General features: G+C 37.4%; 1 protein-coding gene across 5 annotated transcripts in view; it reads left to right on the top strand.

Moving 5' to 3' along the window:
- Positions 1-25749, top strand: part of FAM49B (family with sequence similarity 49 member B) — a 75341-nt gene that overhangs the window by 46894 nt on the left and 2698 nt on the right. For 3 of the 5 annotated variants that reach the window (XM_019614244.2, XM_010709314.3, XM_010709313.2), the window contains 9 exons: positions 11586-11668; positions 17510-17631; positions 19286-19391; positions 19994-20130; positions 20757-20834; positions 20932-21048; positions 22173-22252; positions 23821-23947; positions 24730-24800. In XM_019614244.2, coding sequence (XP_019469789.1) covers positions 11596-11668; positions 17510-17631; positions 19286-19391; positions 19994-20130; positions 20757-20834; positions 20932-21048; positions 22173-22252; positions 23821-23947; positions 24730-24800 — 911 coding nt within the window. In that variant the 5' untranslated portion in view covers positions 11586-11595. Of the gene's footprint in view, positions 1-10460; positions 10544-11585; positions 11669-17509; positions 17632-19285; positions 19392-19993; positions 20131-20756; positions 20835-20931; positions 21049-22172; positions 22253-23820; positions 23948-24729; positions 24801-25749 lie in introns of all 5 variants that reach the window. The other 2 variants (XM_031552918.1, XM_010709316.3) reach the window with 2 other exon arrangements.

The raw sequence follows: 25749 nt of genomic DNA, 5'->3' as shown, positions 1-25749 counted from the left end.
TACCAATATTGATTTTATATCTTTATTAATGTTACTATTTAACTTCAAATCTTTCCTGAACCATGTGCCTTGAACCAGAAACCAAGACCCTGAGAAGGTTTGTAAGTCTGAAGTGGTGGCAAATGCTCGTGTGGAGGTTTTTCCCTTATGTAGTTTTATTATTTCTGCTTACCTAAGCTATTTCATGGAGTTTGTATTGTATTTCATGTTTATTGTGCTGTGCCAGCATAGCTATCTTTCATCTGTCACATTGGAAAGGTAGTGCTCCCAAATGTGAAGTAGTATTTATTTACCTTACACTTTTGATGAATCAGTAAAAAGCTCACTGAATTCTGAGGAGATGATTAAATTGATTTGTCTTTTTAGTTGACATGTCAGTTTTGTTGACAGTAGTGGAAAACATTCGAGTTCCATGTCCAAAACTTTTAATAACCCATTTAGAAATGAAGAATCTAAGCTGTTACAGATGTCACTGAAATAATTGCCCTTGATTTTTATACCTGATCCATATGTTGAAATAATTTTTTTCCGAAATTTGAGATTTTTATCAGTTTTTTGTTGTAGCTCTTAGGAGAGCTCATCATGACGCTAGATCAGACAAACAGTCCCTCAAGCATACCGTCTTGGCTCTTTGGAGTTACAGAATGAGTCTAAGATTGGGGCAGGCATACTGTAATACTTTCCCAGTTCGGGAAGAACATTCAGTGCTAGCAGTAGTAGCAGGTTCACTTGGTAGCATTTACATCCAAAGTCATGGGTAAGTATGTTAGCAAAGTTACAGTTTCAACTAGTGCAAACCTTTAGAGCATGTGTGTATTTGCAATGGGTACTATCTTGCAAAGTATGCTTTCTTCAGGAATCACCCTTTTATTTCCCTCTGGATGTGTGCTCTTGCTTTTGCTCATTTTTTCACACTCACTTATTCCTCTACTAGGATGGTGCTTCAGCTGTTCAGGAAGGTGAGCATCTCACAAAGCTAGCAAGGCTCAAGGGCACTGCTGGAAATGGTACTGCCTTCAGGAGGAAGGCTGTCCAGAGAACAGCTACATCATATGGCAAGAAATTTCTGTTTTCTTTGAACCATCAATATTTCTGATGTTGAAGGGAAATACCCTACAAATGGAGATGATGTTGGCCACATCAGCAGCCCTAAACAGCTGTCTGTTGTTTTAACTTATTCCAGCTGTGTTGAGACAAAACAGCTGCCATATGTTTGACAGCATCTTAAACCAGCTGGGAATCAGCAGTGTGAGAGATTTGAAGGGACTGGCAGAAGCCCTACCCAAGCAATATTTTCAGTGGGAAAACACCAATAAGATAACAATGGTAAAGTTCTGGAAATTGTGGAAAGCCTCAAAGAATGAGACAAATCTAACCAGATGGCACTTTCTGAATCAGGTTAAAAGTTGAAGCTGAAAATCTAGTAAAACTTGAACTTGAATGTAAGTGGATGCCTAGGGAAGAGCAGAAATGAGGAGAAAATACATTTGTGATGGTTCTAATGTATTATTTTCAAGTCAGATGTAATTATTAACTATATTCAGTTTTCTAATGGTTGTCAGTTCAAGATATGTCCCTGTTTTCCCCTAAAATTGCTGCAGGCTTGTAGTACCCTTTCCCTGCAAATCGACCTGCAAAGGAAGAGTCATCAGCTTGTTATTTATTCTTTAGCCTAATTTCTTTTAGTTCTGTTCAGTGAAACTGGCACACGTTAAAAGTCTGCGTTTTACATCTTTGTGTTCCCCATATCTCCAGTGATTGTGTAGTTCTGTTTTTTTCCAATTCAGAATATTATTTTTTTTCAGATGAGGAGTTAAAGACAGCCATGTTGTTTCTTGCGTTGAAGTCATACCGGAGTTTCGATCGTCAGTGTACTTCTTAATTAACTTTTTTCCTGTTCTTCCATATCCTTAAGGAGATTTAGGGACCAGAATTTCCTTGTATGTGTTGCTGATTAATGATTTTCCTTATTTCTGAACATGTAGTCGGTGTTTCTTTTAGCTGCTCATGAGCTCAATTATGTGCAAACCTTATCTAAATTGAACATGGCTCCAAGGTCTCATTCCAGAATTGTAATAGCCAGCTCGGAGCTGATAATCTTCAGCATGAAGCTAGGATTGTTTTTCCCTTGATACATCACTTTATACTTCCACAGTTAGGTTTTATTGTCAAGTGGCACTAGCCTTATGAGGTTCTTTTGTATTGTGCCTGCTGCATATTTTCCTGGTATCCTGGGTAGCAGCATCGCTAGCGGACTTTCTCACTTTGCTGCTCTGATCCTTCCTAGGTCATCTGCCAATACATTGGATGGCATTCCTGCAGAACTCCACTGACTCCTCTCTGTTGTGGGAACTGATCACTTATTCCTTTTCTTTGTTTGTTCAAACTGTTTATTCAGAGATCTTTCTCAGTTTCTCTTCATTTGCTTTAAGAGCCGTCCTTTGAGTAATTTAAAGAAAATGGCAATCCAGCTGGTTTAAGTTTGTTGGATTACTGACTGGTTCAATTGATTGCACTTTGTTAGCTTTCCTTGTAGTCATATCACCAGAACAGATCTTTTTGTAATCTGTAGTCCTCCCCTGAAAGATTAAATCATTTCTGCATTCTCATAGCTAAACCAAGGAGGGCCTCCTCTGAAGTACCTACTGATTTTGAGACTTCAGTTCCCTTTCAGTCAGACAGGTAGATCAGAGCAAATGTTTTTGTGGTGCATGGTGGTAAGTGCTTGAAGAATTCGCTGATGGGCTGGTGCAGGAATCAGATCAGTACGTAGTATTCTGCATACCTATACTGATCTATTGGATTGCAGGTTGTATAGTATCACCAGAAAATAGCAGACATACCCCTGCAGACAACGCCAAGAGGTGACTGGAGAGTACAGTAGAAAAGTACAGCTAGAGGAATCTAGACCAAATATGATCTGTGTCTTCACACTTGATTTCTAACAAGGGAAAAAGGCCTGATGTGTTTCAATAGCCTTCCATATTAGTCAAACATATTTTGTCTGACTGGTGTCTTGGAGAAAGAAAGCTCTATAAGCTAATCAGAAAGCTTTTCTGAAATGCACATAGCTGTCTTTCCAGTTATGTGATTTGGAAGGCCAGAGGGCTTCTTCCTCCTAGGGAGTCCAGAGCAAGTGTATCACTGAAATGAATTATCAAATTGACAGTTAGCATTGGCTCCATACACATAAGTTTTGCATTTCAGTACTGACATGCCCAAAAAATCTTTTTCAGATAGAATATGTAAAAGAATATTTATATCCATCAGCTTGATGCCTAGGTAATATCATAACATTGTTAGTGTAGAAGATGTGAGCCAAGGTACTAAAGGGGTTCAGTGCAGTAGTTCAGAGTCAAGCTCAAACAGAATGTTTAATTGCAACGTTAAGAGCAGCACAGCTGAGTGCACTCCTTGCAGTAGCACATTAGATGGCAGTAGTAGCCAGGCTCTTTGATAGAGCCTCAGGGGAAATCATCCAGCTTGGTTGCTGCAGTCTATGGCAGTCTGATTAACATAGATGGGAATTTAGTTACTTTGAAAGAAAACACATTTCCCAATTAAAAACAGAATCGCAGTGGAGTGCGTTTTCACAAGTGCAGCACTAAAATGTGGTGGATAATTCTTTTGGACTTTGAAGTTAGAGATGGAAAATATCTTAAGTGTTGTCCAGAAAAAAAGAAAGGTTTACATATTTGGTGTTTCTGTAGTGCTTTTTTTTTTCTTTTTCTTTACAAGGAGATGAAAATTTGGCGGCGGGGAGGACTTAGTGCAGAGAATGTGTTTTAGTTGTGTGAGGTCTTTGCTTTGTTTTTTGGAGGGGAGAAGGAAGGAGTTTGGTAGCTCTTGAATTACGTTAGCTAAAGGATGATAGCCTTGGAATATTAAACTTAGTCATATGGTAGTATAGCACAGTTTTAATGCCATCTTATGTACATTAAACTTCCTTGTAAAATAAGTTTGTAAATTTTACTGATCTCTCCTTGAATGTGAACTTTTGTTTTTTCTTATTTATGTACCTTTCACATTCTTTTTTACAAGAAAGCTGAGATTTAAATAAACAAACTTGGAAATCAGCCAATTGGGCTGCAGCAGTCCCAGCTGGTTAAGTGCAGTATTTGGGCTGGAAGGGAATTGCTGGCTCCCTGACAAGAAGGCACTGAGATGGTATGGGCGCGTTTGTTAGGAGCTTCCCTTCATCTGGCAGATCACACTGTATGGCAGCGACCTCTGTTGGAGAAGTTACAGCTCTGCAAAAGACTTCTAAGATTGCAAAGCAGAGTGCAAATTGCTCAAGTGTAAATAACTGTAAACAAAGTCTTTTTTCTTTCTAACAATTGTAAAATAAATTAAATGTGGTGTTTCTCAGAATTAAGTTTGAAAGCAGACTGACTTACGTTGAAAAGATACTAGATATTAGAAGGAAGTTTTTTACACAGGGAGTGGTGACGCACTGTAACAGGTTGCCCAAGGAGGTTGTGGATGCCCCATCCCTGGAGGCATTCAAGGCCAGGCTGGATGTGGCTCTGGGCAGCCTGGTCTGGTGGTTGGAGACCCTGCACATAGCAGGGGGTTGAAACTAGATGGTCATTGTGGTCCTTTTCAACCCAGGCCATTCTATGATTCTGTGAGGAAAAAGGGAAAAACATGTAATGATAATGATGATTTATTTTTTCTTACCTCTAAACTTTCTCTTGGAAGAATTGCTCACATACCAAGGAGTAAACCAGAGTAGATTTTCCAGAGCCTGGTTTCTCCCCTTTTCAGTCCAGTTTGCTTTTAAAATAAGAATATTTTCAAGCAAATTGGGTCTGACTGAAATTCTTTGACATGTTTACCTGATGCGAGCTATGATAAAATAACAAAGTTATTCAGTGTCAGCTGTGCCACTAGAATTTTCCTGAATTAACAAGACTTTAAGGGTGCTTTTTCTGAAGTAACTGCAGAGTCTTCAGTGCCTTTCCCTTAATTTCCTCCAAGTGGAAAAATGGACTGAATAAACACTGACCTGACCATATTTTACAATTCTGGTTTCAAGGAATGTGAGCCTTTTTTACTAGACTGTTTTCCTTGGCAGGGCTCCGTTTTCCTGATATGACAGATTTTTAACTCATTTTTGTTCGGAAAACAGGTTTTATTGATGATGTGCGATCTTCAAAAAATAGCCTCATTTTTAGCTGAAGTAGCTAATTGTACCAAAGTCAGCTTAGCCAAAAGACCCGACATCAGAGGCAGTCCTGGACACCTCGACACCTTTTTAGTTGTGCTTTTATTAAATAGCCTGAATACTTACTTTCCATACAAGAAAAAAAAAACATTTTCTGTTTGTTAGTACAAATTGTTTTATGGTTATTGAAACCCCAGAAATTCAGTGGTGTATGTTTTTGCCTTTTCAGTTTATTAGAGGAAAAAATTGGCTTGTTTCTCTGATGAGTGATATGTTAAGGAATCTCCACTAGAGGTCAGGAGTGAAAAGCAGTACATGGATCTTTGCAGCTTACTTCAATCTTAGGCAACAGTTTGTATAAAACTAATGAAATCCTCTCTAGTTAGATTGTCTAGTCATGAATGAAATAGCTTGTTCTCTGTCGAATTGGTGACTGGAGTGGTACTTTCCATATGTTTATTTCAACAGTGAGAATCAGATGTCAGGATCAAACTGATACATTGGATATTAATAACATTAATATAGCTATGAGGAATCTTGAATATGAAACCATCTTCAAAATCTAGCTCGTTTTGAATGAATGGTACCAGACTTCTGAATCTAAACCTGATAGTTTTCACTTGCTGGTCTTTTTTTATTTTCAGACTGAGTGATAATGAGTATTACTTCATTAATTATTTACTGTCTGGGCAATGTCATTTTGGGGCTTTGTTTAAAGCCAGGTTTTTTAATTACTTTAAGTACTGTGATAACTGACTGTAGTGGGGATTAGATTGTGTCAGAAGGAATCTGTACTTCCCTGGCACTAGTCAGAAAAGAAAGAAATCTGCATTAGATTGGGAAAAACATATTTGGATCCAAGGGAAATATGAAGACTTTCTGAAAAGAGCGAGTCCTTTTGTGTAGTTCACAAGCCTGTTTCCAGCTCTGCAGCCTTTGCTGGCTTTTAAGGTTGAGGGCAGATGTATTCTCACTGACTGCAAGGCTTAACTGCTTCATTGGAGTAGAAAATAAGACTTGATCCAATGGGCCATCCGCTTTGCGAGCTCATGTGTTGTTGCTGAGGGCTTCCTTTGATTCCACTATTGTGGGCAACCACTTATTTGCTGGCTTTTTCCTGTTACTGCCCAGATACTGTAGGCAGGGAATGTTCAGTAAGCCTTGAAGCAATTGCTGGGCTAATGGGATTATTATATTGGAGGAACACTACAGAGAGACATCCAGTTACGTTTTAGTTTGAGGTAGCACTAAGTTTATAGCTTTATATGTAGCACTTAGTGTCACTTTGTGATGTTATATTTTTCACGCTGTGTCTTTCACTTAAAATTTTACCAAAAATCTTCCTAGATGAGAGTTTTGTACCACATACATCCAACTGAAAATCCTACATCTGTGTAAGAAAATGGTTGCACTTTGTGTTCTTTTCATATGATGTTGTGCTTAACTTCTTCCAAACTCCAGAGCATGAATACAAGGTTTAACAGGGTGCAATTTTGGTGCACTGTGAGTGTTTACTTGTAAATTTCATTAGAAAAAGTCATGGGAATAGCGTGTGCTTTTTCAAAAGGAGAACAGGTATTTTCTTGTAGCAGACATTCCTTGGTGATACAAATGTGTTTTTTCTAACATTTAACTTCTTATTAGCTTGGAAGCATGCTATCTGTCTAACAGAAAACAAAGCAAAATCCAAAATGTCATGTGATCATCTTTCTAGTATTTTACATCTAACAGTCAGTAAGTTTTCCAGTTGTTCACCAGTTGCAGACAAGGTCTTTGTTAATGTACACTTTTTCTTTCAGGTGAGAGGGGGAAATGTCTTTGGTGCTTGCCTGAATTAAGTTGCATTGTGGATTTCTATTAAATTTCCCCTGGGCTTAGATTAGGGAAAAAAAAATATTGAAACGTGTCAGAGACGTTCTCAGCATGAAGGCCATGCGTGCAAGACTTGTTTTGAAAATATGCCTTTGCTTTCCGCCTGTCTGATCATGACACTACACTCAAAATCATACAACCCCACAAGGCTGTAATGGGCCAAATCACTGTAATCAAATGTGGCATTCCGTATGTCTTACTCTGTGCAAGTAGGTCAAGTTTAACCCGTGTTCTTGGCTAGTGCTCTGATTTTTCCCACAACCTGCTCCACGTGGCTCATGCGTTGTGCTGGCGTACACAGCGTGCCAGGCGGGTCCTGGGCAGCTTCACAGGGATGCTCAGCCTTTGGACCCAAAAAAGGAATGTAGTTTTCTTTTTGATTTTATGGTAATGGAGTCATGTCAACAGGAAACTTCAGTTGTCTGATCTACCGAATCTTACACTGCTGGTTTTCCTAATGAGTTAGGAAACATTTGACCAGTGTGCTTCAGAAAGTTAATAAAGACCCCTGAGAGGGGAAAAAAAATTGCTGCTTTATAACTGAACTTTGTTCTCAGTGAGAGTAACAAAACTTGACTCAGCTTGAAGGTCTGAAGCTGTTGAAGAACAGCATCAGAATAGTGATGTAAGCTGTACTTAGGACTGGGCTTTTTGATGTTATGATTTCAATGAGCGAATTTCCTTCTTGGTAATATAATCATGGATTTTGTTCCAATGATGCTGGAATGATTGTGGATCAGAAGGCATTAATGCCCACAAAAGTACCTCCAGTTCTAAGTCAGCTGTTTGGCATTGCAGCAAAGACAAACTGCAGGATAGAGTCAGTAGTAGTGCCTGCTATTGGCTTTTGCCTTTATATAGACTTCAGAGTGCTTGAGCACACTTAATACACGAGAAGTCTGTTAAGAACTTATTGCTAAGACATATATGTACAGCTTTACATCCCTTTGTATTCTTCCAACATGTCATCTTGTTGCTGTCATAGTTTAATTTACTCTCACTTTCGATTGCTCTCCTGTTCTGAGAGAGATGGTTCACTGAACTGTTGCCATCAGGTAGATCAGTTACATCTTTTGCTTCAGTGTGTTTTATATCTGTTGTTTCACAGTAGGCTTTGGTGTATTGGTTAACCTTATTCCTAGAGAAGAAATGATATCTCAACATAAGGAAACTTTTCTGGGAGATGAAGGTCAGAATGAAAGTACTTGTCTGGCAAAACTGAGTCCCTGACCCCTTACTTCCATTTTAGGAACTGGTAGGGTTTTAATTAATTACCAGAATTAATTACCAGAATTAATTACCAGAATTAATTAATTCTGCAGTAGCTATATACTTTTCTGTAACCTTACTAACTTGCCCCAATCTGACATTCGGAAGTAATTTTACCCAGTGTTTATACCCTATGTATGACTCTTTAAACTGTTGTGAGTTGGGTTAATATCAAAATAAAGGCAGAACTACACAGAAGAACTCCTATGAAGTATTGAAAATATTTTTGTGAATGTGCAGGTGTTGCAGCTGATAAACTGAAACGTGCCAATAATTTGTAATTTTAGGTGTAGCTTAAGTTCTCTATAGGCTCTTAATGGCCTTTACTTTCATTTGCCACTTTTCTGTTAACACTGGAATTGTGATGCTTAAGGCATCGTTTGAAATTTGGCTCAGCTGGCATTAGGCAACTTGTATTTCTGCCATTGTAGTGCCCTTGTTGAAAGTGTTAAAGAATATCTTTATTTCAGCATTTTCTAGATTATGAACATCCTTGTTGAGGTCTGGGCCAAGTGACTCTTTCAGTCCTTTGTTTCAGAATATGCTTGTGAGATACAAAAAAACCTGATTCTCTGCTTTCTGGCACTGCTTGTTTATGTACTGTTGGCACAGAGCTGCTTGGTAAGCTCTGGAATAGAAAGCTGTAGAAAAGCACGTGTTTTGGGAATTAGTTTTTAAGATGAGTCTCAACTGAACGTCCTAACCTGGAACTTTGTTAAATAAAGGCTGAGAGATCTGATCAGACTTCTGAATGAAGTTAAGTAATTTGGAAATAGGACTTTGCTTTTCTGACATTTCAAGGGAGAAGTTGAATGCACAAAAAGGAGCGCATGCAGTGAGGAACTTTAATAAGCAGAAACCATTGTAATCAAAGCTGCTTTTCTACAAATCTAGATTTGTACCTGTTGCTTGGTCATTCTGCAGAAGTTGTTAGATTAATGTTACTAATTTGGCCCTGAGTAATTTTGAAAAATGTGGGATTAATTCACTGTTGTTTCTCTAGCTTTTGGATCCTAAAAAATCAGTCGCTTTCTGATGGTTTGGTTTTTCTTCTACACCAGTTGCATTTTCTTAAGGAACTCAAGAAATCTGGCAGCACAAGTTGTAAAGCCTTGGTCTGCCAAATATTTTGTTTAGGTATCACACTGCTTTTTTTTAATTCCTCATAAACTCACAATTCTTACATATTGCTTCTCTGCAAGTAACCATTGCTTTCAAAGCAGAAGACAAAGAGAAGACACTGGTTGACTGACATAATTAGACTAATTTGAAGCTTGATTTTTAGATCTTATGTTGGAGTCCAAATGTTTGACTGATGGCTTATTCTTAAAAGATTTTGAATCAGTAATACCTTGAGTTTGTCTTGCAGCAGTACCTCGCTGAATTCCTGATATTTCAGGGTTCTGATTTTAAGTATTTTTAGCTTCTGTAAGGCATTGGAGAGTCATTGAAAAGGCTGCCTCTTCATGAAGTGTTGTTTTCATTGTCCTACTGAAGGTATTTATTTATTTTGGAAACTTACTCATGTTTGAAAATGTCTTAAACTGACCTATTTTAATCTAATGACAGTGTAATTTTCCTTCTACTTCTCATTTCTTTTTAGCTGCAGTGTGACAGGAAACATAAATAAGAACAACTGTTACAACTTGATTCTCTTTTTTTTTTTGGAAGGCATTCAACTTGTATTGGACTTGTAACTTCACCTCATTTGATGGGAAGAACTGTTCGTTGGCCACAGATAACTACTACTGAGACACTTCCCAAGTTTTGTTTTGAGTGATGGGGAGAGAGTCAAAATCAGGCTTAAAACAGCTCTAGTCTTTTTGAGGTCACTGTTCTCCTAAGTACCAATGGCTTTATTGGCTGTAGATTGCAGCAAAACAATCATAGGTAGCACAATTCTTAAGCTAAGAAGGAGATGGCAATTCAGAACTTCATTTTTGCAGAAACTATTACTCTTCATATTTTTAATAATCACTGAGAAGAAGAGAAGAAATGCACTGTTTAGTGCACATCCACTACTTCCCACCAGAAGGTGATGGATCTGCAGTGTGCAAACCTGGATGGAAGCCCTGCTCCAGCTAACCCAGGCGTGTACTGAAAATAGGAAATGGTTATTGGAACTAAATTATTTTGCCATTTTTATTTTTAGGTTTGCTGGCATGGGTAATCTCATTAAGGTGCTAACCAGGGACATAGACCACAATGCAGCACATTTTTTCTTGGATTTTGAAAGTAAGTCTCTCAGCCCTTCACAGCTGGTGCATTTGAAATGGTATGAAGAGGGTTGCTTATACCTGCTGCAATGAAGGCTAGGGGACTCAGTTGCAAATCTGCAAATTGAAAAAGGGTTGCATGTGGTTTGGTTTTTTGCCTTTGTTTTTGTGTTTTTGTTGTGGTTTTTTTGTTTTTTGTTTTTTTGTTTTTCTCAGTAGGAGCCAAGCCACCATCATGCTACTGTGTAAATTTTCTTTTCTTGTGCTTAGTCATTTTGGGTCTCTGTGGTCAGTGATGTCCATCCATCTGCCTGCAAATCAAGTAATCATACAATGAAAAATTCTGTCAGTATGCCATGGTAATCTGTACTGAGCAGTTGTTCACTGTAATTCTATCTTATATACCAAAAGTACTAAATTATTCCTGGTTCTGGTTTATTCATTCATGGTGCAGTTAATGTATATTTTTACATCTAGAAGTCCAATGCAGTCAAATGAACTTCTCAAATCTTCTAGGCACCTTGTGCAAGAGAACTGGGGACTACCTGTGTTGGCATTTTCTGCACAATGAAATGATGCATCTTGATTTAGCTTTCTGTAATGGTCATCTCTCAAAATTATGAGAGCTGACAAAATTAAAACTCTTTTCCTCTGTTGTCCCATCAGGTAAAATCCTGTAGTGTTACTACCATGTCAGTGCTGGTAAATATGGTATTAGCCCTCAGTATGGTACTCCTGCTCAGGACACTGGTGCTAAGGTGTAACAGGACAGAATTAGTCACAAGACCTCCAATTGGAGTTGTGCCCCTTTCTCAAAGGGGAGGCTGTGAAGATGTTGATGTACGTCACTTCTGACAGGAAAGCTGCATTGCATCTCTGGGATCACCAGCTGGACGGCCCCGAGGTGGGCTCTCCTCCCCCTGGCAAAGAGGGAGCCTGAAGGACGGGTCCATGCCTGATGGAACTCCTTGGTCTTCTTCCCCACCACTTCAATCAACTATATTTGGGCTGTTCCTTCTTATAAAGGAAAATTTTCTTTTCTCTCATTCTTGTCTTGGCAGGTACCTTAACATGGGGAACCTTCTTAAAGTTTTGACATGCACAGACCTTGAGCAGGGGCCAAATTTTTTCCTTGATTTTGAAAGTGAGAAGATGATTTTATATATCTATTACTCTTTGCCTGCAGTAGACTGCATTTGTCATGTACTAAATGTATGTTTTCACTTTGCCATCTTTCTAACAGCTTTGCATGCCTGAGCTATGAAAAGTTCAGTGAACTTTTGACAAAAGTAATAATCTTCTTTAAAATAATCCAAGTTTCTAAAAAGTAAAATTTTTGTTTCCAGGAATACTTTCAAATTGCATTTTGTGGCTGGAATCTGATATAGTTTCCATTTTAAAACCAAAATTCTGTTTGGTTTTTAACCAAAACTTTGAAAATAATTTTTAAAAGAACTTGAATTCTTTGAAGACATACTGAAATTACAAGGAGATTGTGTCTTAAAGAAGGACAAAATATGAAATCTAATTCCTTCTTTGTGCACTTCCAGTGTGTCCCTAGGTGCTGAATGCAGTGTATACTGATTGGCTCACAACAGCTCTTCATAGCTCTCCAACATCGCAATGGTAGAGGTGTGTATGTGAACCTTACTTGATTTGGCATTGAAATTTGACAGTAAACCTCATCCATCCTCAAATGGGGGCTCAGCAAGTGTTGTAGAGGTGAAATTGCTTTTGAAGATAACAGAGGTATACCTTTGAGCAATGCCAAGAGTTCGGGAAGGTTCACATGCTGTTGGTATTTCTGCTTTTAGTTTTTGTTGCATGATATAATGTAGCCTAAGAATGGCAGGTAAGTGGTGTTGGCTGCTGCTGTGCATGTTTAATCACTTTATTTTGGGATGTGCTTTACCCCAGCTGTGCATCAACTAGCATAAAATAAGAAAAATAATGTTCAAAGTGCATTTTAACTTGTAACAAAATACATTGGAATACTATAACAACAACAAAAACCCACCACAAAGTGAGTGATATGGATAATACAAGATTCATTATCTTTTCTTTCTCCTAAATTATTTTTCAGTGAAATAGTGCCAATTGGTTTTATTATTTGTAACATAAAAGAGAGTGCTAGGAGAAATATGGTTATGCTTTAATATCATCTGAAGTTGGAATGTTTCTAAACCCTCATCCTGTAGTGTTGATTTCATCATCTGTCTTTTCTGAACATTTAGTTTACTGAATGACAGTAACCATACAAGTTAGCCATGAAAGGGAGATAATCAAGGGCTGTGTTCAAGAACTGGAAAACAAAACTTGTTTAAGAACATTTTGAGTTTCACATAATCTCCAAATAGATGTGAGATAGTGAAGCAGGGAGAAATGGTGCAAGAGAATATTGGAGCATTGGAAATCCAGCTTAGTCTGCAAATACAAACTGTTTAATAGGATTATCCACTAGTTCAAGGTAGCTGAATATAAGAGGCATAATTCTAGAATCATTTGTGATAAAAATTGCTGCTATTTTTTAAAAGTTTTTATCCATCACTTCTTTTTTTTTAAGTGCATGTTTTGAGCATGAACATGATTTGGCATGAGAGTAAGGAGGTTGCTGACATGAAATGTTTATACATGCAGTCAAATTAAGTGACTTACACTGTGGCTGATTTGTTAGACTGTTCTTTATTCATTTTTAACTCTGTCCTATGTGTGTTTCTGCTGCTGTACTATGTACCCATACTTCTTTCTACTCTATTTCAGATAGCTTGCCTTGACAGAATCTTGACTTTGACACAGTCAAGATCTTTCTTCAAGACTTGGCACTTAATCTTGGGATACTTAAGATTATGTTTTTATGGGGAAGAGCAAGTAAGCTCTATATTAAAAACAAAATTCCCAATGCTGTATTACCTGCCTGGCCCAATAATGCACAGGCCTAGATCTTTTGTTTTTGAATCCAGGTATGTCCTTGGAATGAGCAGACCAGTTAAAAGTTCCTTAGCACAATACCATAGCAACAGAATCTAATCTCTGAAAAGTGTTTTAGAGATACAGATGCTGAATGTAGAAAGGTTTAAAATTGGTTTCCAGGACTCAGATATTTAGCTTGATGCTAGTTTGCAGTGATTTCAGTGACTGGCTATCAGAACGCAGGCAAAAAAAATGATGTAATGGGCTGTTGGCTTTTTCCCTGCATTAATGCAGGTTAAGCTCCTGTTTTCTTTGGTCATTCAATTCAGCTGTTTGAAACAAATAATTATTTTAAATATTCTACTAAAATCTTTGCAGTGCAACTTCAACAGCCACGTACAACATGGAAAGCTTGTATTGATGTCACTGCTGTCACAATGCAATCCTTCTCAAACTTACTGGTTTGAATAGTAGCTAAGCTACAGAGTACTTTTGCTTGCAGGTGGTGATCTCAAGCTAGCACTGAAAGTATTCTGCATTACCTCCAAAAATCTTGGCTAGGTTTCAGAGAAGCCACAAAGACAGTTTGCTCCAGAGCCCTTACAGTTGAGACTCATAAATCATTTCATAGAATCACAGAATGGTTTAGGTTGAAAGGGTCCTTTAAGATCATCTAGTTCCAATCCCACTGCAGGGTCACCTCCCTCCAAACCAGATTGCTCATCTCTAGCAGGCTGGAATTTCTCCCCTGTTGGTGAATACCATCCGGTTTCTGGGATTAATGTGTTCTTCCTTGAGAAAAATACCAGTTTTATACCTCACAGCAAACATTATTTAATTGTTACCCCTTATTTTCTGTCCCTCCTTTATTCTGTAGGCCAACCAAGATGCTTTTAAATAGTCACAAAATGTGTGTTCCTAGCATGCAACACGTTGTCATACTCCTACAGCGTTTAGTTCACATGACAGCGTTTGTATGTTGCTTAAGTCCAGTCTCTTGTCTTTAACATGTTACTGTGTGAGCATTCTGAACTCTAAATGTATGTTGCATTTAGTGCAATGTTCTAATTAAATGTGAAATTTACTTCTCGTTTGCTCAGAGGACACCAGTCTGCTCTTAATATTGGATTAAAGATGGGAAAGCTGCCCTGAATAAGCAGGGGTTAGCCCCCTTGGCAACAATATCAAACCTCAAAACTGCTCAGCAAGCTGTGCTGTGCTTGCTCTATTTGCTCTTGTAATGGGAGTTTTTGCCAGGTAAAAGTAAAGCATTGTCATGCAGTTGTGACATGAATTTACATTGTCTGTAAGAGGAAAGGGGGAATCCCTGAAGTTACCACCTTCATGTTGCTGTTCGGATGCCTGGCATTGCTGGCTGTTCATTCTCAATTATCAAGACAAGTTCCAGAAGTACATCTTTCATTCCTGGTCCGTGTCCTCCATAGTGAGGAAAACAAGTTTTACAGTTAGTGACTCAAACAAAGTCGCCACAGCTTGAGTCCTCATGTACATACAAGTGTGTGCAAATGCTCCCTCCATCTTTTGGAGCTTCCAGGGGCGCTGGAGAGAGGAGCCTCTCCCTTTTTATCATTCACTTTTCACAGTACAGTGTCTTACAAAGCCAATAGACCAAATGTTCTGAGCCAGCCTGCACGGCGGCTTGAAACTTTTCCACACTGTATTTTTTTAAACCCGTCTTATTCCATCCTAAATTATTTTACATTCACTTCACAGTCCTACGGACTTTACTTTTTATGTTTGCACTGTTCTCTAACTAAAAACACAGCACTTCATTGCATGTCTTGGCAATGAAGAATTACAGATGGGAGAGGAGCGTAGTTGGGACAAAACAAGATATAGTTTTGTCTGTTGAAAGTGTACCAAAATAAGATAAATGCCAGAAGAAATAATCCAGTGTCTACTGGATTTTAAAATGTGTATCTAGAAGTTAGTTACTTATAAACAATAAAATGAACACCTCCCCCTCCCCCCCAACAAATAAAGCCATTGGTTTAGGTTTCCTGAAACATTCTAGGGAAACGAAGTACAGTAATTGCCTTACATCCAAGGTGAAGCAGAGTTGTGGAGATAAAGGGGTTGCCATACATAGCCAGCCACTCAGCAAAGACTTCATAATTTGTATTCGGAGGGTGATTGTCATTTATTGTAACTTGGAAGGTCACAGTATCACATCTGTTCTGCTTGTCTGCTGGTTTTGAAAAAAGGAAGAGTTCTTGTGAGCTCTGTGCAGCCCCTCATCCCCCAGTGCTGAAAAATGACTGTCCTTAGTAGAGAGGGTAAAGAAAAAATGTCATGAAAATTAAATAGGCAAGAGGGGTTCTCAGCGTGAGACAATCCAAGTGGCAAGTCTTGATTGCATTATTTAACAACACAATCTGGAATGCTACAGAGCTTCACATTTTAGTCTGTATTTCACTATAGCATTTCATGTTTGTGCATGAACTGCTGCCAGTCAACTTGTGCTTACCTGTCTGCTATATTCCTTCATTTTTTTTTTGTCTTCATTTCTTACAGCAGTCTTCAGCAGCTTTCAAAATTATAAATGTGACCTTTGTGATGATCTGAAAAGCACTGGCCACTTTTACTCGATGCCTAATCAATGTGGTGCTCTTGTACATTACTTTTTTTTTTAAAGGAGTGACCTGCTTAATTTTACCCATGATAATTCTTGGTGGTTCTCAAAATAGCACAGTTAAACTGTTGCAAAATCTGTAAAGGCGTGTATGCTAATAATGCCTACTCTGTCTATCTGACGAACCATAAAATTATGAAATATGATGCAAAAATTAAAACAAAATCCAGACAGGCAATGCATGTGAAACTTAATTTCTTCTAATGTAAACTCTGCTTTATAATGATTTTCTATTGTGTAACACTCATATTGGGATTTTTTTCTTTTTTTATCTTAATGTCTCTGACTTCCATCACCATTAGTGAGTGTTGTATATATTGATCATAGAAAAATCACTTTTATTAAAGATTGTTTCTGGGCTTTTTGAACTGCACAAAATTATGAGGCTGTATTGCCCGTAAGATAGCTTTTGTTTGTCCCTATAGAAGGGTAGTAACAATAAATCCCTTGACTTTTGTTATTGGAAACCCTCGAATTGCAATATCTTGGTATTTATTTAATATCATATTTTGCCCACTTAAGTGGATGAATGGTTTTTTTTGTTTGTTTTTTGTTTTTTTTTTGTAAATAGCTGCACTAACAGCTTTGATATTTAACCTTTTTTGTATCAGTCTAAGAGGACCTAACTTTAGAGCTTTCATCAGAATTTTAAAAGAAAAAGTTTGTCAGGTAAAACAAGTCTGAGATATTTATACTGAAGTGGTTATGTTTAAACGTTAAAGCCTCTTGGTTTTCTTAAAATGTAGTTCCTATTGAATGACATTTCTTTAAATGCATACCTATATAGAGGTTTCTGAAAGAATAATCAAATATACTGCAGATAAGACAATGTATATCTTTAAAATTAAATGGAAAAAAAAAAGAGAGAACAAGCTTACACTAGGTTTTCTTCTCAACTATGGTTTTGCAATTAGTGCAATAAAGAATGTCTTGTGAATTAATTATATTTAGAAGTAAAAGATACAGCAGCTCTTTTCCCTACCAGTAACAAACAAGGGAGGCAGAAGAGAAGAAAAATAAGCTTACGCAGTAATCCCAGATAACCTTCAGGTGTTCATTTCCATTGTTAGTATATGTGTAGTGAGTGTGCTAAGTCCCTTACTGTACACTGAGTTTGCAGTGCACCCCATGGTGAAGATCACTTATCATTATACAGCACTCATAAAGGCATCCTGCCAGGATTTCTTTTCTGAATCTAATAGTAAATAAGTCAGAGTAGACTCTAGGGGGAATTTTTGGGGTGCTAAAAGAAGGTAAAATATGACTAAAACAAATGCAATTTGCTCTCTTTTGGTGTTCCTAATACATAGTAGTAATTAGTGAGTTGTATGAAGAGTTTGTCCCCTAGGTGATGGTATGCCTCTTGAATTCCATAATGTTGTTAAAAATATATATATATATTTAATATGTTCTACTGTTTAGATGCCCAACCTACAGAATCTGAAAAGGAAATTTATAATCAGGTGAATGTAGTGTTAAAGGATGCAGAAGGAATACTGGAAGACTTGCAGTCATATAGAGGAGCTGGTCATGAAATACGAGAGGTGAGCCAGAGCGTTATGATTGTGCACAGCCTGTGATTGTTCATTGATCCTAACAGTACCACTGGAATTTAACTTTGCTTGCAGGAGCTGTCTTGGCAGAGCATGTTGCCTATTAAAATTGCTGTCTTGAAATTCTCCTTTTGAATGTTCCTTTTAACAGCAAAATGGATGTCACTTGTTTCAGTAACATTAACGCACGTGTAATAGCACACTTCTCGGAGGTTTTATGGAATTGTTGCAATTTCTTTCTATTTCCACGTTAGCTCTTCTTAAGTTAGTGGTCGTTTGACAAGCTCGTAGCATGACTGCAATACAATGTTAAATAAGGTCAACATCTTTTTGTGTGCTGATTGGAAAAGTCTGATGTGTGAGAATCCTAATGCGAAAGGCTTCTCAATGCCTTCAAAGTGGCTTTTTTTTTACTGAAGGAGGTGTTTGGAATGGAGACTGGGTTTCTGAACAACATGTCACTCCATTTTTTCTTTAGCTTCCAGGAAAAGTAGAATAAATGCTCTTTCAGTTCCCTCTTCTTCTGGTTCAGATGGAAGAGTAGGGGCTGCTTTGCTCCTAAAGTGAGGAGAATTCTCACTGTAACGTGCTGTGAGAAATCTTACCAAACACAAGTCTCTGCTCACTCCATATAAATTGGAGAAATTCATAGCTATTCAGCTTTCATAAGTACCATGTGTTTTTATTCAGTCTCTCTGAAATGGTAAGTTAGGTTTAATAATGGTAATTGTGTCACACACAACCCTGGGGAGGGGAGATGGCTTACTCCTTTCTTTAAAGAGGGAGCATGTTCAAGCAGAGGCTCTAGGATCTGATAGTAATGTGTGTCACAGCACCAAGGCCTGAAGTTCCTGTGGAGAAAGAGACTTGCAGTTGAGAGGAGGTAGGCAAAGCAGAAGGAAGCTTTCTAGGGACCAGAGAGAAGTGTGCTGAAACTTGCAGCCCGGAGTTGACTGAAATGGATTTTGGAGTCAAGGACTTGACTGAAGAAGGGAGCTAGGGAGTTACAAGCTTTTTTATTTCTGTTTTCTTGATAAATATAAGTTGCAGAAAAGTCCTGTTTCTGTCTTAAAAACTTGAAGAGATTGAATTCAAAGTGTTACCTGTCTTGAAAACTTACTGTAAAGATGAGGTCTACACATATACGCCTTAAAGTTCTGACATATGACATATCTTTATGTTGCTGATTGTATCACAATGTCCCTACTGTAATATTTAGCCTGAATTTCATAGTGATTGTATTGTGGTTTGTTTTCTTCACTGTTTCTGAAATTGGTGGTAGATAATATTAGATAATTTGATCACTGAACTGCTTTGCTTGCAAGTGAAGTTGTTGATTTGTTGATCTGGTTATGTAAAGTTTCATAATCTGAATAACTTTATTTTTAACAATTTATTTATACTTTCTCAAGGTGTTTTTTGTTTTGCTTTTCTATGCAGGATACTTACTTTCAACACAAATGTTTAGTGCTTTTTGGAACAGTCTTTGGTTAGTCTTTGGTTATCTCTTTACTAGAAAGTGCTCAGTATTTAGAAATCTAGATTACTTCTCTTAACAATCACCCTGCATAGATTTTTTTTCAGTGAAGTCTCAGATATTCTTTATCTAAACATACTCTTTTCCTCCTTTTTTTCCTAATATAAGGCAATACAGCATCCCAATGATGAGAAACTGCAAGAGAAGGCATGGGGCGCAGTTGTTCCATTAGTAGGCAAACTAAAGAAATTCTATGAATTTTCTCAAAGACTAGGTAAGTTGAATGGTATGAACATGCTTTTTGTCTTCATTAGGTTCATACACTTGAAATATAGACATAGATCACATCCAGGTCAACCATTTGTTATGAGTTCTTATTGCAAGATTCCTTCTATGCACTTCTTTTTGTATACCGCCTTTTTCATGTGAAAGTAGATTTACTTCAACGGATACCTGAGAGAAGAGAGGATAGGAGTATACTTGACATCTCCTGTCCCTGTGGTAACCTGGGAGGGCACTAAGATACTGAGTGTGAGTTTATCTTAAAAACAGACAAATAAAACATGACTTCGGATGATAGGTATCAATCTTGAATTTTGTTTTATCTTCTTGAAGATAACTTGCACATTGCTGACAAAGCTGGAATAAAGCCTTTTGAAAAACATTTCATCACTTCATTAGTGCTGATTGGGCATAGTTTCCATAGCAGTTTGTAAGTAAATATGATAAAATTGACACATAGAAACCATTCCCGAAGTCTATTATTAATTGCTATGTGTTTTGGAAGATTGATATTTTAAGTCTAGTGTGTAGAGTATATCGGACACAAGAAGCAGGTGCAGTTGTATATTGTGAAACATTCTCTTCTCTTTTAAGAGGCAGGATTGAGAGGTCTGCTGGGAGCCCTGACAAGCACTCCATATTCACCAACACAACACCTGGAGCGAGAGCAGGCTCTTGCTAAGCAGTTCGCAGAAATTCTTCACTTTACCCTCCGATTTGATGAGCTCAAGGCAAGAACTTGGTGTAATTTTCTAAGTAGGTTAGAAAAGGAAAACAACTCTATTTAGTGAAGTTTGGGTTGTGTTCTGTTCCAGAACAGAGCATTTAGGAAATATTCAAATGTGTGCTATGGATGGCTTGTTCGCATGAACTACAGTTAGACTAAACTGGAATACAGAAGAAATATCATACTAGCTTTAGACACTTGTTACATTTCAGTTCATCATAGTCATGTTTCTTCAGCTGAATTTGGTACATCTGTTGGGATGGTGCTGGTGTTACTGTTAATAGGTGGGCATGTACTTTCTTGCTGATGTGAAAAGAACTTAGCTTATAATACATAATACCAATGTGTTGGTCTGATCCTTGGAATCAAACATACAAAAACATTTTTTCAACCTATTAATTTCAAATTCTATTAGAAGACCTCCTCCTTTCCTTGTTAGATCTTGTTCTGAAAAATCTGTGTATTTAATAAGATAGATTTGTTGTATGTATCTCTATTTACAGTGTCAAAAGTCTTTTATTTAAGGAATTTAAGTATTTTCTTTTTCTTGGTACTAAATTTTATGAGATCTTGTCTTTATATTTTTCTTGAGAAGTTTGTCTTAACTCTTTTCCTTCCATATCTACTTAGATGACAAATCCTGCTATACAGAATGACTTCAGCTACTACAGAAGAACTCTGAGCCGCATGAGGATTAATAATGTCCCAGTAGGTAACCTTTAGATGTTATGAAATGTAACCTTGTGCTACTACCTAGTTTTTCATATAAGGAAAAACTGAATTCTTCTTTCCTTTTGTGTTCTAGGCAGAAGGAGAAAATGAAGTAAATAACGAGTTGGCAAACAGAATGTCTTTATTTTATGCTGAAGCAACGCCAATGTTGAAAACCTTAAGTGATGCTACAACAAAATTTGTGTCAGAGGTAAGAGTATACATTTATGGGTTGGATAGCGTACTTAAGCTTTCCAGGGCCAGACATCATTTTGGAAACAGAACTATGGGGCTTATTCTTGCATCCAGAAATCCACGTTGTTTTTTTTTTTTTTGGTAACCTCAAGAAACAAGAAGTGCCTTTCTTAGAAGCAGTAGAGGTGAACAATGTCAGCTAGCCACCTTGTGGATGCATTGCAAAAAATAAGCAGGAAGTAATATAACACTGATAGTGAAAGATTTCCTCTAGTAATACCTAGAAGGTAGGCATGCTGCCTGCTTTTTTTTGGTACTTGAATTGGAAACTTCATAAAATTTCAGGGGAAACAGTTTGATTTTGTGCTTAAAATGAAGAGGGAATCGCAGTGCGTCTTCCTTTTCTCCTTCTGAAGGCACTTCTCTTTTGCTGTTTAAAGTCAACTAAGGTTAATGAGAGAGAATGGATCCTGAAAAGTATTCCAATGTTGTAAAGCATTCCTGTTTCACTGTAGCTAAATATCAATGATACTTTAATTGTAGTGAATGTATTCTGATGGACGCTTGATAATTATGATGTTTTGTCTCAAATGGAAGACACCATTTTTAATTTAAAAAATAGTACATGTGTTAGAATACTAATACAAAGCCTTATTTCTATTTCAATAAATTCTTCATTCGTTCTTCTTTACACTTGAAATGCCTTGAAAAGTTACCTATCGTTTTAAATTTCTGAGATATTCTTCTGAAATGATGAGGCTTCAACGAAAAGAAAGACATACATCTGCTGCGCATATTTGGCTACAGAAGTCTGTCCTTAGAGAACAGATTAGATTTTTTTCCTTTAGAACTTCCTAAGCATCAATAATCTCACTGGTGCATTTCTGCAAGCAAAACAGATATGGTAGGCTTCAGTTTTGTAGACTTTACTCTTCAGGTTGCCAGCTTTTAATTTAATGTTTAAAACCCAGAACAACAAAAGCAAAAGTACAAAACACAACTGTGCGAAAGAACATTACCATAGTTGTACTGAAATTTTTAATTCCTCCATATTGCCATGCCAACAGATCATTGACTTGATTTATGTTTTATATTATAGTCTTTTACAAAAAATTGAAAACTGTTAATCTTCTTTTGCAGAATAAAAATTTACCAATAGAGAATACTACAGATTGTTTAAGCACCATGGCTAGTGTGTGTAGGGTCATGCTGGAAACCCCGTGAGTATTAATAGTACTAATATTATGCATTAATCATATCCATTTTTTTAGATGTGACTTGTGATTCATAATGAGGAAAACTATTTGAATAACTAGGAATTTTGGTGTTATCTTTTTACCAACTTAGTTGTTAATCTTGACATGAAACTAACTTGTTTTATTTTGCTAGCCACACAAATCGTGTGGTCTACTTTTCTGAACATATTAATATTTTAAAATAGAACAGCTATGAAAGCTAGACAGCCTCTTGGTGGTACTTATAAATGGTTTTCTCATATATAATTCAGGAAAATACACCATTTGAGCATGATTGCCTAGGGCCTCCTAGAAGAGAGGTTATCAGCAACTGTGCTTAATGGTGTCTCCTTGCAAGTTGACTTGGCTGAAGGCTGTAACAAAGTTACAGTGCCCTTGCCTGGGGATGAGATGAATTTAGGCATAAGGACAGTCTATAGTCTACTCAAAATTTGGGAGGCTTTGGGAGTGTAAACAAAGTCAAAATAAGCTTTGTATCTTTTCTGTGATGGAAATCATTTCTCAGCAGTAAAACTCTTCAGACAAGAGGCGCAATGTCAAATTAAAAGAAGATTAAATACCTCAGTACACATGTTTTGAAATACATTAATATCTCCCAGTGTTTATACCATTACTCTGTTTTGGAATAGTCATCTCATTCAAGAAAGCAGTCTACCATTGGGCTTTCATTTCCCTCCTGTCCCCACATCAGAAGTTTGAGTTGCTTGCATTTTAGGGAGTAGAGGGGAGAAAGGATAAGTCATGCTGAAAGCAAAGTTGGTGTGTTTTGTTTAAGTTTTTTTGAGGGAGGGGGAAGTTTGAAACATAGCGACAGGGTGCTATTGTAGATTTGAGAATCTGTAACTTCCAGCTATTGCTTTCTAAGCAGTGGTTTTGCTTTTGTGATCAGATTGCTGAAAGGAAAAAGGAAAACTCTCAGAACTGTTCTTTCTCTGAGGATTTATGGCAGGATTTTATAGACTATTCTGCTCTAGAAGGAACCCAAAAGGATCATGGAGCCCAGCCTCTGGTTCCACACAGGACCACCCAAAATTTCAGACCTTATGTCTGAGAGTGTTGTCTAAACTCTCCTTCAACTGGAAGCTTGGGGATGAGACCACTGCCCTGGGCAGCCTCTTCCATGCCTGACCACCCTCTGGTGAAGAACCTCTTCGTGACACCCAGCAGACTCACCCCCTGGTGCAGGTCCAGGCCATTTCCTTGGGTCCTGTTTCTCCATTCCCCTTGTTGGGAGAGCTGTAGGGCACCAAAGCCTCCCTTCAGTCTCCTCTGGGCTGAACAAACCGTAAGACTTCAGCCACTCCTCATGTGTTTTGCCCTGTAAACCCTTCCCCATCTTTGCAGCCTTTTTTTAGACACTAATAGTTTTAGTCCTTCTTATATTATACTCAAAACTGCACTCAGTACCCAAGATGAGGATGCACCAGAGCAAAGCAGAGTGCATAGTTTTTCTCTTTAAACTTATCTTGGGTATTACTAGGGATTAGCTTTATTTTGTTTGATGAATAATTTTCTGTGTTTTTCAATTACAGTGAATATAGAAGCAGGTTTACAAATGAGGAAACAGTATCATTCTGTCTGAGAGTAATGGTGGGTGTCATCATACTCTATGACCACGTGCATCCAGTGGGCGCTTTTGCCAAAACTTCTAAAATTGATGTAAGTTTTTTGTTACTGAGTAATCTTCTGAGTATTTAAACTGTTTTGTAGTTTTTTTCTTCTGTGTGGATTTTAGTAGTGCAGGTTTTAGTAGCAGATGTGCCTTTTGGTTTGACAGTGAAAGGGTAGTGTTAACTGGCAACAGAACAAGTGCATAAGCAGAGAGAAATATAAAACAGGCCTTTAGATACATAGTGGTTATTGTCAGACCATTAAAAATGTGATGGAATTTGGGTGGTGACTTGAAATACTTGTGAACAGTCATTTGTGTTAAAAGGTACAAATCAAAACTACTGAAAACAACGGTGGCATCTGGCTTGTTCCTCACTCCTGTAAAATGCTTCATTCTTTGCTAGTCTTCAGGTCTAACTTGGTTTGTTTGGTAGCAGTCTGTGAAATGCATGCTGTTAACATATGCTGCTTAGTGGTTATTTGATATGGAGTATTATCCAATTGCCATTTTGTCATTATTTCACTAGCTGAATTGAATTGTTCTCCATAAATCTATTGTAGGCAAAGATTGTTCTTATAATTGCTTATTCTTACTATCGATGCATCAGAGTTTCACATCAATGTTGTGTCGTCTAAAGATAAGCAGATTTTGAATGATCTGAGTTATTTTGTTATAAGAAAACATAATACTGAAAGCTTAATTCCAGTATCAAGGAAGTGCACTCTTGCAATTTTTAAGTAATTTTCTCACAGTGGCAAATAATATATAACACTTCCGTAAGCTTACAAGGTACTTGTATGAAAAAAATCATCTTTTTTTTGACTCCTAGATGAAAGGATGCATCAAAGTTCTTAAAGACCAGCCTCCTAACAGTGTAGAAGGCCTTCTAAATGCTCTCAGGTAATCTTTTTTCTTTATTTGAAGTCTTTGTAAATTTCCAGAAATTGTCCAGGGTCTTCCTTTCAGCAATGAAGTGTTTAGTGCTGGAGGTAAAAGACGAATGTGGTTATTGCAGGCTTCTTTCCCATTGTGTTTGGAGACATGGACACATGAAGAAGCTGTTGTGTTTTAAAGGCTATGTTGTAAATTTGCTCTAAGATAGCTTTTTACATGCATCAGCTGTATGCAGGATAAGAGTGGGTGAAGAGGTGTATGTGACAGAGTAGCAATTGTACCTGAAGGCAAAATTGTTGACTAATAAATTAGTATTGCCATATCCTTGGCTGTGTGGTTTGATAATGTTAATGATTTTATGTATTGTTAGCAGAGTCTGAGAGTAATTTAATACAATTTTCTTGTTCCACAGATAGCTTCAGACATACAGGGTAGATAGAGGAGCAGTTTCTACTTACATACGAAAAGCTGTTGCAAAGTATTTATAAAGAGGTACTTGCAGTGCAAGTATCAATGTGTTTGCTGTAGAATATACAAGACAAGTGGTTAATGCATAAATTAGAGATGAAAAAGAGCAAGTAACTCATTACAGAAGCCTAAAAACTGCTAATTGGATCATACAGTTATATCTCTACGTGCTCTTCATGTTAGTGTCAAGCATCAGAGGATTTGCAAGATAAAATGAAACATAATAGATAAGTGGAGGCCTCTCTTGTGCTTACTTGAAGAAGTACCATGTTTATTAGCACAAGTTAACTATACTTCTGTATGGCTATTTGTGCATTTGAAATGTGGAAGCTTTAGTTGATGTTGCTCATTTAGCTTTTTCTTATCAGTAGTGAAACTGCTTTAATTTTCTTTTTCTTTGTGTCCAGCTGTAGTAAGAAGGGAAATAATATAGTATTATAGGTGTATTATTGGGCAAGTTTTTTTTTCAGATTATTAGCTAAAGATA

The sequence above is a fragment of the Meleagris gallopavo genome, chromosome 3 (assembly GCF_000146605.3).
Source record: "Meleagris gallopavo isolate NT-WF06-2002-E0010 breed Aviagen turkey brand Nicholas breeding stock chromosome 3, Turkey_5.1, whole genome shotgun sequence".
In the NCBI taxonomy this organism is placed as follows: domain Eukaryota; kingdom Metazoa; phylum Chordata; class Aves; order Galliformes; family Phasianidae; genus Meleagris; species Meleagris gallopavo.
This window is presented reverse-complemented; position numbering and strand designations above follow the sequence as displayed.